Source organism: Pezoporus wallicus, unplaced genomic scaffold (assembly GCF_028554395.1).
Source record: "Pezoporus wallicus isolate ANWC-B61680 ecotype Strahan unplaced genomic scaffold, APGP_CSIRO_Pwel_v1 contig_3058, whole genome shotgun sequence".
Taxonomy (NCBI): domain Eukaryota; kingdom Metazoa; phylum Chordata; class Aves; order Psittaciformes; family Psittacidae; genus Pezoporus; species Pezoporus wallicus.
The window spans coordinates 5,807,033-5,830,459 of record NW_026641153.1 but is presented as its reverse complement, the minus strand read 5'-3'; the positions used below and the strand labels follow the sequence as shown (position 1 = coordinate 5,830,459).

Here is a 23,427-nt window from a genome sequence, read left to right as displayed (position 1 = left end):
CTACTGAACTGCAGTGTGATCTTTGTCCACTGAGTCTGAGCCTTAAGCAGCCACCCATGTCTTCCTCCTCCCATAGCTGAGGGGCAAGATTCCTATGAACAACTGACTCAGCACTCTCAGTCCCCGAGAGCAGAGCTGCAGGCCAGGCCTCTCACTAGCAGGCTGCCTTTCAGGGAGCTGCTAACTCTTGTCAATTAATGGAGATTAAGACTGAGTCACAAGGGAGAGCTGAGATCCCCAGAGGATGCAAGATGGCATGGTGCCATTGGAAAGATTTGTATCTCAGGCCTTAAGGACTCTGGGTTTGATCCCCACCTTCTTAAAATGATCATCCTGTTGCTAAGTAAAGGCTCACACTAGGTACTAGTTTTGTCTAATTCAGGGAAATGCTTTCTGAGCATCCTCTGTAGCAGCAGGAGCAGCTCTCATATCCTTGGCATGCACACACTGAGCTGCCTCCCCCATCCTGTGTCCTCCTGGCTGCCTTTTATCCCTGACTGCGGTGTAACTTGGTACCCAGGTCACAAATACAGCAGCTCTAATCTCAGTTCCTGCTACAGAGGCACAGAGAAAAGCTCTGCAAGTCAAAGGGAAAGGGCAAAATCAGCAAGGGAGAAAGAACCACAGCAGCAAGTTAATGGATTGCATGAAAAACCAATCAACAACCCAGTAATCCATAAAGTGCCCTGAGAATTCCATTGTAAAGAAAAAATTAGAAAGAAAAAAAAAGCATTTGAACACAGCAATGACACTGCCACACTTTGATTGTACAGATGCCTTTCAGCTAGACAGCTCACCCCAATCTGTGAACATTGATTGTATTTGTACAGCACCACTCTGGAGGAGACATTAACACAGTGATGTTATAGGTGAACAAAGGGCTCACAGTCTGCTTTCCTGGCAGGCTTGTACTCTGCAGCATGACACTGCTCCTTGTGCTGTGAGCCAGCACATCCCCAGTGCACAGCATGCAGGATGGGAGAGGACAGCACCTGCAGAGTCCTCCAGACAGGAGAAGGAAGAGGAGGGATGGAGGAGGGCCACGAGAATGATCAGGGGCTGGAGCACCTCCTGTATGAAGACAGGAGGCTGGGGCTGTTTATCCTGGAGAAGAGAAGGCTGAGTGGAGACCTCACAGCAGCTTCCAGTGTCTGAAGGGGGCTACATGGGTGCTGGAGAGAGACTTTTCATCAGGGACTGTAGGGATAGGTACAAGGGGTGATGGGTTTAAACTTAATCAGGGGAAGTTCAGGTTTGATATCAGGAAGAAGTTCTTTACTGTGAGGGTGGTGAGACACTGGAATGGGTTGCCCAAAGAAGTGGTAAATGCTCCATCCTTGCAGCATTCAAGACAGAATTAGACAGAGCCTTGGGTGACATGGTCTAGTGTGAGGCATCCCTGCCCATGGCAAGGGGTTGGAACTGGATGATCTTAAGGTCCTTTCCAACTCAAACCATTCTGTGACTCTATGATCTGTCCCTCAAAGCAAAGATTTTGCTCCCTGCCCTCCACAGATCCTTCTGTGATGCCGTGGGTGCTGTCCCACTTACCATCTATGATCAGGGAGGCTCTCTGGGTTGGCTTCTTCCCAGACTTGATGCGATACTCATTGATGGCGTTCTCGATCTCCTGCAGCTTCTTCAGTGCGTTCAGGTAGGACGTCTTCCTCTGCTTCTTCAGCTTCTTGCTGACGTTTGGGTCACTGGCCAGGCGCCGAGCAGCCTCCGTGATCTGGGACTGAATGGCAAACTCCCTCTCCAGGCGCTCCAGCTCTGCCTCCTGGGGAAAGGTAAGTGGATTTTGGCTGCCATCAAACTCTCTCAGCACAGCTATGGGGAAGCTCTCCCTGAACCTTGCCATGGCCTCCAACTAAGGCTCTCCATCAGCAAAGCATCCATACTCATGCTGCTCCCCTCACCTCAGGGCCTCCCTGAGCATGCCCACCTCACCTTCATCTGCTCACATGAGTGTCTGGAGCACAGCTGGTGGAAATGATGACCCATGCAAGAAGAATGTGTGTGCTTCAGCCCTAGCCCTGATGTGCTGTTTGGATTTTCATGCAGTTCAATATGGCCTAGCTCTACTACTGACACATTCATCCTGTTACATCCCTCTATGGGTGACCCCTGCCTCCTTATCCACCCCTCCCTGTTTCCTGTCTCCAAATCTGAGTCCCATTTGAAATCAATGCTACGTACTGATGCGAAACTAACAGCTTTAACCTCCTTGACAGGTTTGCTTGGCATTCACCAAACTCTTTGGGGTAAAGAAGCCAAAGATGGTATAACTCCTCCCTGGCCTATGGCTGTCAAATTCCAGGGGATAGTATGAGCTCCTGCAACTCATTGCACCAGAAAATTGTCCTCAAGGTACAAGCCAGGAGGGTGATTTCAGAGCGAGCAGTGTGTAACAGCAAGCTTCCTCTATGCCAAACATGACTAGTTCCCCCAACATTAGCCCTTGCAGTGTCTCAGCTGAGATTTTAAGTGCAGCCAGGGGTACCCTGGAAGCTACCTACTGGTTTTTAGTTATCCTCCAAAGCCAAGGGATTTAGGCCAATCTATGCCAATGCAGAAACCAATATAGAGCGTCCTGGTTTGCACGGGGACCTCAAGCTGTGAGCTCCAAAGATCCCTGCTAATCTGCAATGGATTTGGCTTCCTTCCCCAGCTCGATGGAGTTTCTGCTGTTAGTCTGCTAGGAAGGGGAACACAGCACATTGCAAATGAGGGGGAAAAAAGGACAAGCTTTTTTTACTGTCAGTGAATGGTGGGAGTTCAGATGGCAAGTGCTGATGGAAGTGTATTCATGGAGATCCTGTTATGCAAATTCAAACCCTTTCTTTTTGTCCAGCAGCAGAGTATGCAGCAAGAGCTGTGGGATTTGATCAGACTGAAGTTGTTCTCTCAAGTTTTTATTCTGGGCTTTATCCCTTTGCTGTCCGTGGTGAGTCAGCACTGCCTTAAACCCATAATGATCATTTCCCTCATTCTACTGAACACTGAACCCACCCCTCATCATTTTAACAGATCCCTTTTTGCTTTGAGGGGTTTCTAAGCTCTGTTAGTGCCAATTTATTAAAAGTGAATTTAACACCACGGAGTTTTAAGGCCTGAAACCTGATTTGCTGTCTTCTGGTAAAATCCTTCCCGGAACCAGGAATTATGGACCAGGTAGAGGCGATTACCAAGAAATACAATAAGACCCATTTGTGCAAGTCTTATTCTGCCAAAGCTCTTAGTAAAGGTACGGTGAGCTTGATGTGAGCTGTCATTTCAGACCTTCACAGATTCAGTTCTAAATCATTCAGTATATCTTAGAAAAAACATATTACTTTTCCTCTGGGCCATAGCTGTTTATTTTCTTCCAGTGAGGCCCCTATAAATAAAGCCTCTGAAAATCAGAGCTATCATCTGCCTTCAGATGGAAGGGCCTCCCTTCAGGTCCTTGTCACAGTTGGTAATATCAGTCCTGAATTTATGTGCCTGAGGGAGTATTTCACCTTTGGTTTTAAATGGAGTTTCTAATGTTTGCATTTGCTGAAAAGCACCTGAAAATCACCGCTGGCCTCTCTAAATGCTCTCAAAATGGCAGCCAAATAAACAGAGCTCATTCCTCAAGAAGAGAAATTCATGGTTTTCAACAGGGTCTTCAAGTTTGACAGATGAAAAGGGAGGCAGAGAAAAGCTGAATCAGCGTGTTTGGATTGCTGCTGCCAGAGTGCCTGCAGTGAGGAGGAGCTGCTTTACCTTCCTGCTCTCCCCACCTAACCTTGCCACTGGAGTAAGGAGATTCCTCACCTGCTGGCCCCAAAAGCTGCCCTGTAGCAATAAGATGTGGGGAAGCTGGAGATCAGATTCTAACTGAGCAGCCAGCAGACTGCAGGGGTTTCAGGAATAACTCGGTTAAGCCGTGCTTTCCCTTTGAAAAGCTTAATTAAATGTGTTGGTTCATGAATATCTGAGTGTTGGAATTCCTCTCCCAGGCTCCATTGAGAACACAACTAAAGAGCTCCAGCTGTTTACTTTTCCAGGAGCAGGAAAATGCCAATGAAACGACAAACAGTTAATTCCCTGCCTGAGCCGAGCCCTAAACCACACAGTCACACAGCTCCAGTCTCTCCTCTTACAAAAATAAAAGGGAAACTCAAGCCTGGAATATACACAAGTGTCTTGAGACAAATGCGTCTCTGAAGACAATAGCTTTTCTGTGGATCCGGTCCCGCCTTACAGCTGCTGCAGGCCTGTTTTCACAGCCATGGTTCAGGGCACTGACCCAGCACGTTGTGGGAGCAAGGGAAGAGAACAAACACTCCCTGGCAAACTTGGGAAAACATAATTCCAGCTCCCCATAGGTAGGGATGAAGGCTCTTTTGTTTAAGGACTGGAGACCAAAATGCTTTCATCTTGCTGTTGCAGGGCTAAGATGGATAACAGTGATGCTTTTCTCCCTGCTTAGGGGAGACGTGAATTCAGATTGCTGCTGAAGCAGAGAGCAAGTGGCTGTTTGCAATAACTCAGGGCAGCAGCAGGGCTCAGATGGGTTAAGGGTGTGCTCCCTACTCACACGAGTCACTGCACTTGATCACCAGAGCTCTTAGACTGTCATGGTCCTGTTGTTCACCCAGGCTATTTGTTACCTCTAGCAAAGCCAGAGCTGAACCTTGAGGATTTCACCTTTAAGCCTGAACTAAGGCCACCAACTCTCACTGCTTTCCCTGCTTTATATCTGATTATATATATATATATAAAGGCACTATGACCAACTACAGTTGTTTAATGTAACTATGGCTATAGGACTGATGCTTCCTATGTGGTGCGTGGTGGATATCTTAGAGACCTGAGGTGGGGACACAGGGCTGGAAGGGAAGGGCACAGCCTCACCTCTCCCTTAGGCAGGATCTTCTGCTCATCCAGTTTAAAGGCAGTTCCTATTCTTCTCCTTACAATAGGCGGCTCCTCCCCAGGATCTAGGGGGTATTCTCGTGGCAGCTTTCCTGTGAGCTCCTGTAAGCAGAAAATGCTGTTAGGGGTGTGGGAAGTCCTGCAGCAGAGCAGAGCACAACACCGTGACTGTAAAATGACAGGCGTTCATTAACAACACATCTAGTTCAGCGAGCTGATAAACATAGAGGAGAGCACCCGGCCCTGCAAACTCATCCCAGAACCTGACACTGAGGGTGGGGAACTTTTCTTTAACCTGTGAGCGAATGAATGAATGAATACAGATTATTCTTGCGGCCTGCCCAGGGTAGGTCTGTAGTTGGTGCCCATCCTTAGGGTGGCTGGGGCCTGAGGCTGAACAGACTGCCTCAGGGTGAGCAGGAAAGAGCTTCTGAGAGGGGAGTGAGCAGATCTAAGAGCCCTCATGCAGGATGCAGGTCTGCTGAGTCAGAAAGCCACAACAGCAACAGCCGTGCAGGTTATGACCTGCACAGCAAAACATTCCCACCTGATTCATGATGTGTCTGAGAGGAATGCACTGAAAAGGGTCACTAAAAGCAGTGCCTGGTACCTCATTACCTATCTGGTAACACTTCATGTATCAGAGCCCCTTCCAAACCCCAGTGACCTCATGGAAGGCTTTGGAGCAGTATTAGCTGATGCTTTGTCAGACTGATGGGGTTATTTCTAAAGATTTGTTCAAAATCTGAAGCAAACCCCCTAGAACTGAGCAATATCTGGAGCACAGGAAGCAGGGAGCGCCACTACTGATGTTAATGGTGTGGGTTTTTTCCCCTGGACTACACAATACAGCCACACATATCTGAATTGAAGACATTCAAATGCCTACAGAAAAAGGCAGGAGCCTCCTTGTACTCAAAAGTCTCCCCATGAAGGACAAAAGGCTTTTGTGTTCCTTAGCATCAGCCTTGAGAGGATCCAGCTGGCAGAGTAACCTAAATCATCTGAATCCCGAAGAACAGCAGCTGACCTTAATGTGAGTGCTGTGCAGCTCAGGTCCCTGCCTGCCCCGGCCTCTCCCCAGCTCCCTAATGGGGTTTTTCTTTCTGTTCTTTTCAGGTCACTCGGAAACAAGGACCTGGCCTTTTCAAATCCCTCCTTTCAGCAATTCCCTGCAAAAATGGGTTTGCAGAACAGCTCTGTGCTGAGGAGCACATCCCCCTATTGCAGGAGGCAGAGTTGCAGTGTCTCAGTCCCATTCTGCTTTCCCCCTGTGGAGTTATTTCAGCTTCTCTTCCAAAGTGTATTCCTTCTAGTGAGATGTGGCTCTAAGCACAGCATCCAAACACAGATTCCTGTATCCTTTCCCGAGGGAAACAAGGCTGTTTTCTTTATAACCCCTAACTTCCTATGAAGCAGTGGGGAAAGAGTTAATATCTTCTGTAGAATGCCCAAGAGTGGAGCAGAACAAAATGAATGTGGGCTACCATGCTGCCTCCAGAAGCTGAAAAGTATTTGCAGGCATGGTCCTGAAATGTAATCTAAATGAATAAGTAACTGGAGTAGTGATGGCCTGGAGTAACCTGATGCCACTGTTAGGAATGGCTCTGGCCATGCTGATTTGATTATGTCCCCACTTTTAACTCTTTTTTTTATCTCCTGGTTTTCAGTCTTCTCCCTCTGCTTTGGCCACTCCTGTGCCAAAGCAGAAAGCACGAAGGGCAGCCTGAGAGGAAATACTTCCAACTACAGGCTGATGATGAGCTGTAGGGTTGTTAAGACAGGGTCAGATTCCATGTGTCCATCAACTGCCTCTCTTGGATCATCTATAGAAAGCACTAACACTTTCTACCAGCTCTTAAGGTGCTGACAGACGGGCTCTGGCCAGCCTTGCTGCAGCACATGAAGGAGATATTGCTCCCTACCAGCAGCTCCATGCCCCAGCGGGAGCTGTTGCAAAGTGCCTGGGTTTGAAGTAAAGGCACTGGGCTGTGAGCTCCTGCAACTACAGCAGAAGCACATCTGCATGCTGCTGATGCAAGGCATTAATCATTGGCAGTCAGGCAGAGTTAGCTTAGGGTGGTAAATTCCTCCAGGCCAAGTAGAGACCTCGAGACCTTGTCCATCAGCCCCTGAAGAGCACCTGACTGCTTCCTGCAGATGATCTTGGCTCTGTACTCAATGGACTTAGGAGACTGAATCTGTTCTTGTGACCTGTATCAGCACCAGTTGTTTGCTGAAGTCAACCAGGACTTCCCAGGTGGGAAAGGATTGCCTGTGTGTAGTAACGGATGGGAACAGAGGCAGCAGAGACTTCTTTGTTGAGAGGTGTTTTTTCACAGCTTAATCTTGGTGTTAAAACTATAGACCAATCGAAACAAAGTGCAACAACAGCTGAATCAGTGACCTACTGCCCCCATTTTTGTCAAAGGCAAGATACACATCACGTATTAAGCAACAACTGGAAGATCTCAGTGCCACTGTCTGCAGCCAGCTTCCTCTTGTGTTACACATCACCATTTGTTACTAAAGTCACATTTTCAGGCCTGGTAAACAAGGGAGGACTGATGAATGACCCAAGAGTACACTGCTGCTGATCTCCATGTGCAGCTGCAGCAGCGTTGTGACTTCCCCAGACATTAAACTGATCTCTAAGCTGGTCTCCTGTGTACGCCAAGAATGAACTGGCAAGCGAGTGGGAAGGTTATGAGTTCCTGAGCTGTCCTCCACGTCATGGGATCACTACAGTGGTTCCAGTTCACAAGGTCTGCCACTACACTGCAATTCCTCTCACCAGTGCCAGAGTTTATTGGATGAAGGGAGTCTACATGAAGCAGACAAGACCTTGTGTGCTGTATGTAGAAATGTGTTGGGAGAAGAAAGCAAGTAAGGTCAGGCCTGCTTCAAGAAGAAAGTGCATCAGCCTGTTCTGTTGAGTCTTTTTTTTTGCTGATGAAGCCAAAAGCATTTGAGAAGTGATTACCAGTGTGGAGGACAGCCTTTCCTATGCCATTTAGGTAGCTGCATGTTCCCACCAAAGTCAATAAGAAGCCTGGCTGAATGCATTTAAACACTATTTCAAACAGCAGGCATGGAGCACTCTCCTAGCCCCAGTCCAATGGGCTACTTAGCTGACATGGGGTCCACTTCTCTGGGGGGCAAACATCCTGTGCCACTGCAATATGGAGTTGAAACATCTGGACCTTCCTTAGGTCTTTGTACAATGGGCCTTAAAAGAGGTGACTATGGAAGGAATCTCTTCTCCTGACTCCACACCACCTCCAAACAAGGAGCATGCTATAACAATGCAAGCGACAAAGCGTTACAGGTATAAAATGTCCATTGCCTACCGCTTCCCGGAGACAGAGCTTCTTCAGCTCTTCCAAGCGCTGGCGCAGTGTCTCTTCCAAAGCTTCTTGCCTGGATTTCAGTGCAGCCAACATGTCTTTCTTGGCAGATTGAGAGCTGTCTGACTCTTGGGAGCCTGTCAATAACAATGATTTCATTAGGCCAGCTGACAGCAGAATACACATCTGGAGCACTTGTAATTTTACCAAAGCCTGGATGCAGTCCTTCCAAGGGGGAATGACTATGACATGAAGCAGGTGTTACCCAGTCATGTTTGATTATGGCAAATTCTTAACGTTTAAGCTATCAGACAGGGATTGGGCAGTGGGGCACACAAAGACACTTGTAATCATTATCTGGAAAAATAAAAGCAACACAATCATTCATGTAAGGATCCTAAGAAAGAAAATTATACCATTCCCATGCAGGTTCCCAATGGCAAATAACAAAATAACAGCATAGTTTATGGATCCATGGAGGTGCATTTTTTGGAAATTAAGCTTAGGAGAAACCATTTGACAATAAAGCTACTTCTTAAGAACTGCAGTTTTCCTTGTAGAAAACATTTAATTAGATCCACTTATAGTGCCTGTTCTGTGTGGAAAATGTAATGGAACAAAATTACCTACCAGGATTCCTGTAAAACACACCAAACAACAATAACCTACAGGTCCCTCGGGGACTGTAGCTGGTTCTTGTGAAGGCATAGGTCAAGATATTTACCAATAAATGTCCAAATGGCTTGACTTTTCAAGTGGCAATTACCCAGCAACTTCCACTGAAGTAAGTCCATGCATTAAGTCAGACTTAGTTGCTCAATGGCAGCATTTGTAACTTTAGCTCTTTACAGGAACTTACTGATGGTGTTTCTCATGTTATTTTGGTTTGGGATGGTGCATCAATTGCTATCCCAGATCTAGCATCTCAGAGAAGCAATGTTGCTTGAATCCATTTTGGGTCCCCAGCTTGAGCAGCTGATATATACCTCTTGGCCACAGATTAAGAACATGAAGGGTATGGCCATTCTGTGAGATGAAAAGCAAGCTCAAGAAGGGGTAAACACAATCTCTACATCACTTATCACTTCTATTACCAGCAGTTGGTAAGCTATAACTAGAGTTCCAAGCATCCACCTCAGCTTTATGGAAAGCTGAGTTCTGGTACCTGTGGTGGATTCAGCAGTATGGTGCCATGTCTGTCCACAGCAACACTGAGAGCTACAGCTCCATGCTAAAGCTCTGCCCCACACACAGCTCTGGAGCTCTACCTAAGTCTACATCTTATCCCTTTTTAATAAACTCCATAGTGGGTCTTGAACTGAAGTATACAGGTGATCTAAGGTGTCTGAGATGTCTTCCATGGGGTGGCACAGAATCACAGCATCATAGAATTGCTTTGGCCTCCAATTGAAAACGCTGGAGGAGGCTGGTTGCTGGCATTTCATGGAACTCTGGAAGGAACCTAGCTGAATGCATTTAAATGCATTTGTTTTGGCACCAAAACAAAGTGAAACTTGTGCTTTCAGCTTCATCTTTCATTGCTGCTATTCCAGCAGACCGTTAAACTGAAAGAGGACTGAGGCAAACAGTGCCATGAAACAGTTCTGCATTGGCCCAGAGGGAGCTGAGGATCTCACAGATCTCTTCCATCACTATTTTCTGCAGTTTTCATAGAGGAAGACAGCTGGCACTTAACTGTGAAACACCACCCCTCTTCCTCACACCTTTTATATGGCTGTCCTGGAGAGGAGGGTGTGAGCAAAGGGCTTTTGAAAGGTTGAGTGTCATCAGACAAAGGAGGACAACCTCACGGTAAGATGCTCCTTTAACTGTTGTAGTCCTCCTCATTTCATTTGGGTTTGCTTTCTCAAAGCAAACAACTCAATTCTGCCAACACATCTGTGCTGCAAGAACTTGATGGGATCTTCTATAGAAGCCTTGTGTTTGCACTGGCAAATGCTCTCTAGCATTTAGTAATTCTTAATGGTAACCCTGGTGAGCTGTTACTAGTGAAAGCTGAACCGCTCAATTTCTTTACTGAATTGCCAAAAAACTGCTGAGTCCTGGTAAAAACTTGCTCATGACTCCAACAGATGTTTCACCCCTTCTTCTTTTCATTTATGACAGCTTTAATGACTTGCGTTTCCCTTTCAACTGCTGTTCCCCTTCCCTTCCTCTCTGCTCCCTAGCTCCACACCGGCCCCAGGTTTATTTTTAAAAACTGTTCGTATTTGCACTGTGGGTTGCCACAGCAGCTACAGAGATGCTGAAACATTTAAAAGCATATGAATAGCCCAAACCCTGGCCAGATGCCTGCACTGAGCCAGGGTATGCTGACAAGAAGGAAACAAATGGCTTCTGGCGGAGCTGGTCCGGACCCAAATCAAGCACAGACAGTTCACAGCATCTGCTCCATCTGTGCTTACCCTGTGTGAGATCCACATTGGTCTCAACCAGTGTTTGGTGGCAGTGTCCATTGAGAGCACATCTGACCATCTTTTTACCCCTTCCAGAAAGCAAGGAACTGGGGAGATCTGGAAGCTCTCGTCACATTCTGAGTTAAGCATTGGGATTACTGCTGAAATCAAACTCAACTCCTCCTTGGCATTAATCATAGAATCAGATAGGTTGGAAAAGACCTTTAAGATCACTAAGTCCAACCATTACCCCAAGACTGCCAGAACCACCAGTAAACCAGTTCAAATTGACCTTTTCCAAGTGTGTCTTTGCATCACAAACTCTTCTAGTGCAGTGAGGGTTCAAAGGCACTCAGTTCATGGCTTGTGATCCTGAAGTTTTTTAGCTTGACCGTAGCTGATCTGGACAATCTCTTGGGCATACTGCAGGAGTTCTTCAGACCTTCCTGAAGTTTCTCCTTCAGAAACTGTTCTGTCTGTTTGGGGTTTCTTAATATATTACCTTTTCTTTAAAAGCTGAACTATTTTGGGGTGTACTGTTGATTTCTATGTGTTGGATTCTCTGCTTGTTCTCACAGGTGAAAAGCAAATGGGAGACCTGATCAGCCAAGAGACTCACACTGCTGTGAGATGCTTGTAAGTGAGCAGAGAATAGTGCTTTATATTGCTGGGCTGCCTACAGCTTCCATTAGAGGCTCTTTAGTTATAAATATGTATTAATCCAGCCTCGAGCAAGGTTGTGACCACAGACCCACTTCTAAAGCCAGTGGCAACTGACCCGAAAATGTCAGAACAAATCAAAAGGCCATAAAAACAACCAGAGAAATAATCAAAGACCAGCACAAACCAAACCAATCAAGCAAATACTACCTTAAATCAGCCCTATTAAATATGATGCTCACTGAGTCATGGCTGCCCAGCGTCTTCCAAAGGGGATCATCAACAGAGAAAAACCAGTCCTGAAAGATCAGTCCTAACATGAGAGACTCCTGCTGCAACAGAGATGGTTGACTGGGAGGCTTTCTCAGGTATTTTATCTCCTACAATTAATGCTGATTCCTGATGCAGGAGAAATGTTGCTAAAATATGCAATTTCTCTGTATGGCTTTTGAACCTTTCTGTGACAATTATTATTGAGCCTCCTTCCCATTTGCTGTGCAAAGATTTACCAAACTGCATTTTAACACAAACTTCTGCAGAACCATTTGATGTCCCTAAAAGAAAAAGGGTTGTGAAAACACACCAGGTAGCAAGCACAGGACCTTCCCTCAGCAGGAACCTGCTGAGCTGGTGCTGGTTTTATAGCTGATGTTACTGGTTTATTTTCAAAGCCAAGTTAATTGTACATTCTCTTTCCTCCTTTCCATACAGGGTGGGACATGGGGCTCAGTGACCTGAACATTCACTTAATACCCTATTAGTCTGTGGATACACTGCTTATCTTCCGATACCCACTTGGCGTCTCTGGGCTCTTTCTCCATCCACTGACAGTCAGGAGAACATGAGCTGTGAAATGGAGGGAGAGCATGGTCCTCCCTTGTCCAACTTGGCAGAATGAACGGCTGAGCTTCTTCACCAGTGCTAATGTGCTGGTTTCTGATCACTCCAATACTGCTGAGGTCAGGACAGTCTTGGTGATGTTGATGGGAACATGAAGTGAGTCACACTCCAAAAGATCTGACCAAAGCAACGTGCTGTGCCTGTGCAGATCTGCAGGGGGCCCTGGCTACCAGGTGTCACTTGGTAAAGCTTTGCCTCAAAGCTTGTCAAAGGGATGAGGCCACCAATATGAACCACTGTTTGGAGAGGAAAACCCTACCAGTGACTCACTGGTTGTCCCTATTTCCTCCACCTATTGTAGCACAGTGATGTCAGCTTGGAAAAGGTATATGTGAGAAGGATGAAAACAAGCAGGGAGGATAGATGGAATGCTGAAGAGCAGAGGGAGCCAAGGCTCTAATATCCAGTCTAAACCTCCCCTGGCGCAACTTGAGGCCATTTCCTCTTGTCCTATCAGATGCAACAAGGTGGCTGGGCAGCAGCAAGGCAAAAGCATCCACGCATCTATTCTATTAGGAAAAGTTTCTTCACTGAAAGGATTGTCAGGCATTGGAACAGGATGCCCAGGGCAGTGGTGGAGTCACTGTCCCTGCAAGTGTTCACAAACTGTGTAGATGAGGCCCTCAGTGACATAGGTTAGTGGTGGCTTTGGCAGCGCTGAGGTAATGGTTGGACTTGATGATCTTGAAGTTCTTTTCCAACCCAGCTGATTCTATGATTCTATTCCTCATTTTATGAGCCTCCCTCTCCAGGAAAAACATATCTAAATATGGCAAATGCTTCACGCTACATCTGGCTGCTGGCTCCAGCTTGCTGGCACTTGGCTGATGTCCCCTGTGCATGGCTGTCCCCTGAGCAGAGAGGAAAGGTCCCCCCACGCTTGCTCAGTGCCAGAGCCCGGGCTGACTCACCAAGCCAGGATGTCAGCACACAACAGCCAGTAACCTCAGACAGCTGCTATCTCTAGTCTCGGCCCGACACATAGGATATCCTCCAGCTGGAGCTGCTCCACACAGGATGCACTCACATATCCTGTGAGAGACTTGTCTTCATGGCCCCCCGTGCTCACGGGCCATGCAAGGGCTGTTCATCCGCTCTGGCACCCGCCGGGTGATCCAGCTGGGATACAACCCCTCTGGATGAAGAACCGGCTGCCTGGGCTCTGTTGTGGCATTTCACATGTAAACAGGTCCCTGAGCAGGAAACCTCCATGGCTGCTGAAGGAATGGGAGTCACTGAGCCAGAGGATGCTTGAGCACGGTTGCAGAGCTGAAGCAGAGGTGTTCCTCTGTGGCATCTCTGAGACGAAGAAGGTAGGCTGGTGTTCAGAACAACAGTGACAGAGGGGCTCATCACTAGCCAGGAGCCCTCCAGAGTTCTTATGGCACAGACTGCTCCAAAGGAAAAACCCACCTTAGGCCTGAATTGATTTTGTTCTGACAGTTATCTCTGATGAGGGCTCCTGCCACTGTGAAAGCAGAGCTTTTATTCAGGGGCAAACCTTGCCCCAGATGCCCAGGGATGTCCCAGAGGTCCTGAGCAGATCCCTGAGCTAAATCACTGTTCTGGGAGGCCCCTTCAAAGCCAAAATGAGGACAGAAGTTAAGGAGTCAGCTTGTCAGAAATGGACCTGGGAGCACCGGTTATCACAATTACAACTCTGCACTGGACAGAGACTGAGAAGCATGGAGGAGTTCAGGCTTTGGCCCTAAACTGCTGTGACCACTGTCCCAGTGTAAGATTCCATCTTCCCCCGCTGTGTCTTGAGGCTGTAAGTGATGTGGGGCAGTGAGTGCCTCACACTGCACTGCAGAATCTTCACCAGACAGTGTGACAGCCACAACAGATTTTTCCTTGCAGCCTTGCTCCAAACCCATGCCAGTTTCAGCACACTCCTCAAGGTGCTGACAGACCCTCCAGGGAGGAGGACTGAGATGCTGAGAGGAAATGACTACAAGTAATTTCCAGGAAAAAAAGGACTGAGAACAGTAGGGAAGTGGGGGCAAACATTCAGTCCTGCCCATGTGATCGCAAGTCACTCAGGGTATTTATAGCCTGGAAATCTACTGTGGCCACTTAATCATTTGCACTTATTCTCTCCAGCGCGCAGGCTGGACCACGATAACCCATCATTGTTGTGACTGTATGCTGATAATCTCTGGCACAATGGGAGGAAATGCAAAGGTTGGGATGAAGCCAGTGACTGTGGCCAGTGGGACAGGCAGTGAATGGCCCCTCCCATGCAGTGGGACAGGGCTAGGTTACCTCTGCCAGCTGGGATGAAGGAAGGGGCTTTTGGAGCAGAGGGTGACTGGAAGCAGTCCAGGGTCTCCAATTCTATGGTATCTGTCTGGAATCTTTGTCAGATGTCTTCTCTCTCTACTTCCTGGCAGCTGCTCACAGCTGCTGGAAGGCACACAGCAAACCCCACAGCTCTCCTTAATATTTTGGGGAGAGCCCTGACCTCACAGCTAGTAGGATATAAAAGGCAGGTGTGAACACAGGGATCTGGAGGGAGCTGTGCTCCTGGCCCACCAGCAGCACTGAAACAGAGGTTCACATAGCCCTGCACGGGCCCCCAGGTAGACAGATCCACCTACCCAGGCCTGAAGAAATGACTCACTTGGTGAATGTACTCTGCATGGGTCTACTATTGCAGATCTGCTGAGTCTACAAACCCCATGCTCAGACAGAAGGGAGCAAAAAACAAGGCAGAAATCAAAGCATGAGCAGCTTCCAGTGTGGGATTTCCATCTACATAACCCTGAGAGGTGCTGAAGCTTTCCTGGGCCTAATTTTCTGCTGGCTTTCACCTGGCTAGTGCTCTCTCTGGGTGTGAGAGCAGAAGCAAACCCCCATGCTTCTTTCCATGAAGGCCAAAAGTCAGCATATCAACATGAAAACAGGATTACTACCAAGTAGCTCTCACAAACTTAGGAACGGTGCCCAGGAGGCTTCAGTCTTGAAAAGACCTAAAGAACTTCCTTGGGGCACTTCACGTTATTTACTTTCCACCAGGAGAGCTGGAAAAAATGCCAAACAAAGAAAGAGCTCTGAAAACCTGACACCGGTCTGGGAGCTCTCAGCTACTGCAGCTCCCTGAGTGATGGGAGGCACAGACAGTGGATTGTGTACTTTGTCAGGAAGACTGAGGAGCAGAAAGGCATCTCTGTTTGCAGGCAAGGCAAGGAATGGCACAGCAGGCTGCTCGGAGCTCTGTAAACACTGCACATTTTTAACCCCTTGCTGAGTATTTTCCAAGCAGGAAAGTGTGGGTTTTAAGAGACAGGAAGGATACAGTGGTGCAAAGCTGAACCCAGTGTGGGTTCAGTTTTAAAGCATTGGTGTTCTTAGATAGACTCTTCCCTTTGTCAAGCATGGTTATTCTCTACTGTTACACATCTCAACACAGTTTTGCTAACTTGATGTGATGCTTAACAGAAGGCATTTAATTGACTGAAACTGCTAATTATAGGGATACCAGCAACCTTGCCCTCCTGAAGAGCTGCTCACCTGAGCAGCTTCAAGCTCTTTGCAAACTATCAATTCTTGCTTTGCTCCTGGATTGACATTTAGCACTGTTTTACACACAGCTTGCCTGGTTCAGGCTGATGTAAGAGTATCAAAGAGATAAAACCTCCTGAATCCCCTTTTCTGGTCCTTCTCTTCTTCTATGCAGTAGTTCTCCTCTGTATCAACTTCTTTGGGGTTTCTTTCACAGATTATTTCTTGCTCATACAGGAAGGTGCTCTAAGCCACAAAAAGAAACCTACTAGTTTGGTAGAGAGTGCTAGGGGATAGCCCTTTGGAGCCTGGGACCTCAGCCAAATTTCAGCAATAGAGAAGCAAAGCAGATGTGTGCTCTGTGAAGAAGCCACCCGGCCCCAACACTGCTGAGGGACATCAGCAATTTCCAGCTTCAGCTTCCCACTGGCTGGCTGGGGACTCCTTCACAAACACGTCTGCCTAGGGGTGAACTGGAAGCCAAGGGGTGATTATGGTAGAAACTGTGAAGACAGATGAGGTCTCAGCTGAAAAGTGAGAGATTGGAGATGACATCCTGGGGCCAAAGAGGAAATGAGTGGTGGTAATGAGAGAAGGGGAGGCTGCTGCTTGTGCTGTTTGTGGAGCAATGTGCTGAGAGACAGACACCTGGATAGACAGAAAGGCTAAAGGGAAGTGACTTTCATTTCTGCAGTGCAGCTCCCCATCACACCGTGGCCATGGCCCTTCCCACCATAGTCTCTCCAGTTACAGGATAAAGGACCTACCTGATGACAGAAGACTCCCGCTGCTGCCACTGATAATCTTGCCTTTACTCCCCATGTTGGCCAGCTTTGAGGTCTTAAGCGTTCCAGTTTCAGTCAGGTCAATTGCAATTTCGCTCAGGCTTCTTGCAGCATGAATCTTGGACTGGACATGGACACAGGAGTTAGTAATGAGCTATTAAAAACTGCTTCTCTAAAGCTCACAGAAGGAAAAAGTCCTTTTGCTGTGGCAGGAAACAGGTCTCCAGAACAAACTTGGATACTTTTACAAGAATAGAAGCAATCTGGCACGGGATTCACTGCTGCACTTTTTACATTCTTCAGTGGGTACAATTCTGGCATTGTTTCCTGTTGTTTATTTTCTCTGCTTTGCCATGCACATTTTTCCCTCTTAAACAAACTAGGTATGGAATCACTGTGTTACCACATACAATAAGAAACCTTCAGAAATGCCAACCTGCAAAGCCCAAAGGCTAAACACCATCTCTAGCATCTAAAAGAGCACAGGAGGGGCATTTCCAAATCTGCTTTGGAACAAGACATGGTGGGGACATGACTTAAAGGGGCTGTCATGAGAAGATGGAAGAAAATAGTGGCAGGAAAACGTGTTCAGATTATGGTCCAGACTAACAAGTTGCTCCTACTGTGAGGACCTTTTCAAAGCGTTGTTAACATTACTTCAGCAAGAAACAAGAACCAGTCCCAGCTCAGTAACTGGTCACACTAGGGAAAGGAGTCACCCGTGGTACACTACCAACTGTCAACTACCTGGCCACATCCAGGGGAAAGTAAACATGCATAATGTGTAAATGAGAAGAGAGAAGAGAGAAGAGAAGAGGAGACGAGAGAAGAGAAGAGAAGAGAAGAGAAGAGAAGAGAAGAGGAGAGAAGAGGATTTCAGCTGGAAGGGACCTCCAGTGATCATCTCATCCTCTTCGTATCTTAGAAGGGAATGAGTTGACTTCCTAAGATGTCATCCTTTCTCCATTGGTGATGGAAGGATTTGAGAAAACAAGATGCCCAGAAAGTTCAGGTGAGGTAACTCCAGAACATTCTCTTCACTGAGCAGTGAGCTCAGATGTGTTTATGTACACAGGGCCATTGAAGGCAGAAAACACTCAGGGCATGGGGGTTATAGTGGCACTGAGCAATGAAATGGGCATGGTGGCTGCTTGCAGGGTTGGGCTCACTCAGTCCCAGCGGCTGCCTTGCCTCTGCAATACAAACCCTGCTGTTTGTAGCTCACCATCTATCTGCTGTCCATTCTCCAGCCTCTAGCAGGTACTTAATATAGACAAAAGGCCTAAGAACATTCAGTTATATCCCTAGCACTAGTGGGAAGAACCCTACATGTGAGGGTTGTCCTGGGTGGCCATGGGTATTTTTCAGTCCTTTTTCTGACCAGTAGAGCCTTAGGGTCACCTAAAAATGGCAACTGCCACATCAGAACAATCCTCTCCAGGCCTCTATTTCGTCTCTCATTGGGGTCATCTCCAAGCACTTCAATTCTGAGCTAATGCTTATGCTGTGAGCCCTATTTTATGTACTGCTTATTGAATTTGCTTCAGGTAACAAGCCATGCTAACAAGGGGGGAACTGAGTCAGGAAGAAGCTCACGGTCTGTAACATGGCACACAAAAATGACTGCTATTTCATCTCCAGCCTGGAAATCAGCTGATTGTTCGCTGACCCTCATGTGTGCTCCTCAGTCACAAATGCAGGGAGCCTGGAACTCAACCCACTGCCCAAATCTTGCAGGCCCCGTGCTGCTGAGCTTCAATTACCCTGGCCTCACAGGGCCTCACCTGAACGTTCACCTCTGCACCTTCTCAGGCCAGAAGAGACTCTCAGCTCATTCATACAGTTCGTCATTACAGTGCTAACAAATCAGAAGCTGACTGACATCCACATACCAGCGTGTGGTCTGTTCCCACTGGAACTAATAAAAGATGGGACTAGAAGGAATGCTTGCCGTGATGGAATTTTCAGTGTTTCACATCCTCAGGAGCAGGAATCATTTTAACAAGAACTAAGGCTGAACGGATGGCTTAATGCTCACCAAACTGAGCTTTGCACTTAGCTCTGTCAATGATCTATTGTGATGCTTTGGGTAAGACACTTAAGGTTAAGTTCTTAGTGATCCCCTGCCTCTGTTTGCACACCACTGAAGTAACATGGAAAGTAAAATATCTCCCTGTTGCACACTGTATTTTTAAGATTAATTTAAGACTGCAAATGAAGACAGCACTGGGAAAGCCTTACACTGAAGTATTATCATTTAATACTCTTGGGTATCTATACACTCCATCATTACCATTCAGAGGTACCCAAGTGCCTCAGAAGCTTATTTCCACAATAACCCCAAGAACAGCTTGTGTGCACTTACTTACTCATTTGAGTGCAGAGGCTTAACTACTTGCCAAGATGTCAGAGCACATCAGGCACCCAGTTCTGACGCTCTTACACTAATGCTACAACTAGTTAGTTAGATCCTTCTCGTTTCCAACTGCTCCTTCCCAAAATCAGCCCCAGGAGAAGGACAGCACTCTTTTAGCTCCTTGAACCTGATGTTTCTGGTCAGAAACAAGGTCTGTGAAATATGTTCTCCAAATAGCTCTGGAAGGTTAGTGCCAGGTGAAGAGGAAAATCACTGCTTTTTATCATGAGATTTCCTGCTACTCAAGTCTCAATAAGGAGCCTGAGCATGAACTGCTGTCTTGCTGCAATGCCACATCTCTGGAAGTAACAAATCTTCAGAGTTCTGCTGTCCTGCTGATTTATCCCCTGCAGGTGATAAATGCAGGGTTATGCACACCTTGGATAACCCCAGGAACAATCATAAATGATCAAACCCAGTATCTGCCTAACCCAATATCCTGAGTCCTTGCAGTGATGCCTAGGAAAGGCGCAAATCCCAAGTCTGCACAGACCGATCCTGCAAGGCAGTGGTTTTCCTGTATTTACAGGAAAGTTACAGCAAGAAGCCCTGTAGTTTGTTTCCACTCATATTCAGACTGCAAATTACAGCACACTCTGGCACTACCTGTTTGACCAGGCACCAGCTAAAAGTGCTGAGCAAAGGCAATGCAGCTCCTGCGTTCCTGGCTGATGAGCCAAGCCAGCACTGCCTGGATGTGTGCCCTACACAGGGCAAATGAAAACATGAAATAACACCCATAGCCTGGCATCCCTGGAGCCAGGAGAGAGGAAAACCAAACCAAAGAGCAGGGATCAGCAGGGCAGAGTGAGATTCCTCCACAGAGGATACAATCCAAAGAGAAGACTCCAGGGAGACCTTATTGTGGCCTTTCAGTACTTAAAAGGGGGCTACAGGAAAGATGGAGAGAGACTTTTTAGCAGTGCCTGTTGCAGTAGGATGAGGGATGATGTTTTTAAACTAAAAGAGGGGAGATTCAGGCTGGATGTGAGGAAGAAATTCTTTACAATGAGGGTGGTGAAACACTGGCACAGGTTGCCCAGAGAGGTGGTGGATGCACCATCCCTGACACATTCAAAGCCAGGCTGGATGTGATCCTGGGCAACGTGATGTAGTTGAAGATGTCCCTGCTCATTGCAGGGGACTGGAGCAGATGAGCTTTGAAGGTCCCTTCCAATCCAAACCATTCTATGATTCTATGAAACCTGCTGCAGCCACAGGAGAAGGTTTTAGATTTGACTGCAGTTGTGCTAAGAGTGCCCTGCACTAAACAGTGGGAATGAAACATCTCCTGAAAGGAATGGGGTAATTTCCCATGCTGCTCAATCCCTGCTGCCTCTGCTCCCTACAGCAATGCCCATCAGCATTGGGTGGTCTTGTGCTTTGGACAGCTGCTCATGAGAGGCAGGAATCAGACCAACAGCTCATTTCATACAGGCCACTGAGCAGCAGCCAGCACAAGGCCTTGGCTAGACTCTGTACTGACAGCACAATAGTGGAAAGCTAGATTACATCCCATTAGCGCTCCCTCGGGCCCTGCAGTCCCTCCAGGCTCAGAACCTTTCAAGCACTTAGCACAGACCTGCCAAGTCTCATTTCCATGGAGGGATACTGGCTCATTCATGAGTCATTTCAAAGCATGGGGCCAAACTCATCCCCCGTGTTGTTCTGACAAGGTCAGAGGGTGAAGACAAATCCATCACTGAAATGCAAGAGTAGATGGACACTGGGGATGGATTTATAGAATCATAGAATCATAGAATAGTTAGGGTTGGAAAGGACCTCAGGATCATCTGGTTCCAACCTGCCTGCCATGGGCAGGGACACCCCACACTAAACCATGCCACTCAAGAGAAAAACAGGCAACAATGGGGGCAGGAAGGCAGCCAAGACACTGGAGCTGGAGGCCCTCCTGGCTCTTTGGCCCTGTCCAGGCTGGGTCTCGCCTGCCGGGGTGCTAAGGCTCACCAAAGGCTCACCAAGAGCTCAGTGTCCCTGCTCCCTCTGCAGCTGCAGGAGGACGAGCATTATCCCTCTTGCCTGCAGTGACGGGGCTGTGCTGCAGGTGACATTTTTGAACCCTTGGCCTATTCTCTACTGGTCCATTCAGCCAAAAAGCCTCACACTTGGAGGAACATGCTGTTGGAAATTCCCACAAAATGGGACTTCTCAAGCCTTCTAAGCCAAATGTTTGATTGACTCAGTGCAGTCAATGGAGTAAAGGCATGCCTTGAAGTCCTGCTGCATCTCCCTTCCAGAAAACAAAGGAAGCTGACAGGTATTCTGCACACTGACATGTTCATTGTGGGCATCTTCTCAGTTTCCACATTATGCGTTGGTTGCAGGGAGAGACAGATCAGCAGGGAGGAGATGGTGGGAAATGGGTGGGGCTGCAAGAAAGGCTGGGACCTCATTTCCTTGCAAAATGGTCAAAATCCAGGCAAACCTGGTTTTATTTCTTTCTAAAATCACATTAATGGGGTTGTTCAGTGGAGCGGTGCATATCCAACTGATGCCCAGTTATGTGAGGAGCACAGAGTTCAAGCTTGCTTTATCACTGCTTTGTATCTCCTGCCATCTAATCTCCATCCCTAGAGTGAAGGGTCAGATGCAGTGAGCTCCAGCAGGCTTTTTCTTCTAAGTCTGTTTTTATTATTCTTTCTTCTGTCAAAGCTATATGAAATGGCAAGTTTGGACATAAAAGAAAGGAATAGCTAAGTTTTGCTTTGAAGTTGGGGATTCAGCTGAAATGGGGGCTGAGATTTAAGGGGATGCAAGCCCATGCAACCTGAAACTCAAATAAATGTTTGTCTTAAGCCCTTGAGAGCCGAAACGAAGACATTTCACAACACCCCACTCTGTTTCATGGTTTCAAAAAGCAAAGCACACATGAGTACAGTGTCCTGGAGTGACCAGCAGGATGAACTGATCAATTCAAATTGATGGATCTATCAATCTCGATAGTGTCACGTCAAAGACAAGGACAACAGAGTAAAATACCAGCTCCCTTCAGAGAAAGGGACACAAATATTTCGTAGGCCTTCATTTCAAAGCCTCAGCATGACCATTGGCATTATTGTGACAAAGCACACAGATGTGACAGGCTGACAAATGGGGGCTGGTGGATGGTGCTGTCTGTAGGAGTGTGAGCGAGGGGAGACCAGATTGAAACACAATCTGCCAACAACAAAAGGAGCCACTGATGGGAAGTGCTGGGCATTTAAGAGACGCAGTTTCTTAGTGAAGAAGTGGGAGGAGGAGGGAATCTCCTTTTGTCTGTGGGTTGCTTGTGACCTAAATACCTTGCAGCTAGATCAGCAAATCCAGCTGGCTAAAAGCACAGAAAAATATAAAGTTGTGTTTGTTTGCTGAGCTGGTTTTGTTGAGAGCACAACAGAGAGGGCTGTGCACTGCCCTGGTGCAGAGGAGGGGGACCGGAAAGTGGTACTTGGTGTATAGGGTGCATTTTGTCCATAGTCACAGCTGGCACTCGGGGGTGGGAAGTTATCTAGGCCCCTAATTTCCATACAGCTCACAGCAACTATGAAGAATCCTATTTCTTTGCATTAGATGGGATATGGCCAAAGTGAGTGTAACCATGTGTGCTGCCCAAGGCACCCAAAAGTACTATCCACTTTACAATAAAGGCACAGAGATCATGATGGGAAAGCAATGTCAGACGGTTTAGAGTAAGCTGGACTAATAGCACACTCATGGCCCTTCATGTACTTTCAGCAAGCCAAAATACTGAACTGGCAGAAAAATAATGCAGCAAATAAAAAACAGGAAAAAGAAGTATTTTTCTGCCAGTTTAGTGGTCTGAACTGGATCATGAAGAGACCTCATATGTCCATGGGCTGTGCAAGGGAGGGAGCAGCCCCTGCCTGAAAATACGGGCAGTGCTTTCAGGAGAGGCATGATGTTAAGACTGTTTCAGCCATTTGGAGGACCTGCCATCTCCTAGGGATGGGGAACAATGCAAGCAGCTGTATGAGAAGGTGCTCATTCAATACAGACTCTGTATTGAGTCACATCTCTGTAAAGTTAAACACCAGCAGGCTCATGTGGAGAGGGCTGTCTGCATGAGAAGTATCTCTTCTGCCTCAAAGTGTTCTCAAAGTCATCAAAGCAATCTCCTGCTGTTCTGGGTATGCCTAAAGTTACTGCTGATGAAAGGAATTAGAGGAAAAACACACACTCCTCTGGTTTCAAGGTGGTTTCTTTTGTGTATTGTGCTGCCCTTTGTGCAGCACCAGATTGAGACAGTTTCTTTTAAGGCCAGGATGTCAGAACCTGCCCCCCTGCTGTTGTGATATTCTATGTGTAGAGAGAAATAATACCCCTAGCCCTCATTTCTAGGAAATACAATAGTAGAAAGCAAGGGACAGATTTAGACACAGGTACAGAGCGTGAAGCTACTTTAAACTCAGTTACTGGAAGCTGCCCCAACTTTATGACAGACTTCAAGTACCAGAAGACATGTGGAAACCATC

The 23,427-nt window shown here is 47.1% G+C and overlaps 1 protein-coding gene across 5 annotated transcripts in view; it reads right to left on the bottom strand.

The window, feature by feature from the left end:
- The window catches only part of FRMD4A (FERM domain containing 4A), a 380,270-nt gene that overhangs the window by 12,072 nt on the left and 344,771 nt on the right, over positions 1-23,427 (bottom strand). For all 5 annotated transcript variants that reach the window (XM_057422479.1, XM_057422480.1, XM_057422478.1 and 2 more), the window contains 4 exons: positions 16,501-16,642; positions 8,256-8,389; positions 4,885-5,007; positions 1,552-1,780 (listed from right to left, as the gene is read on the bottom strand). In XM_057422479.1, coding sequence (XP_057278462.1) covers positions 1,552-1,780; positions 4,885-5,007; positions 8,256-8,389; positions 16,501-16,642 — 628 coding nt within the window. The remainder of the gene's footprint in view (positions 1-1,551; positions 1,781-4,884; positions 5,008-8,255; positions 8,390-16,500; positions 16,643-23,427) is intronic.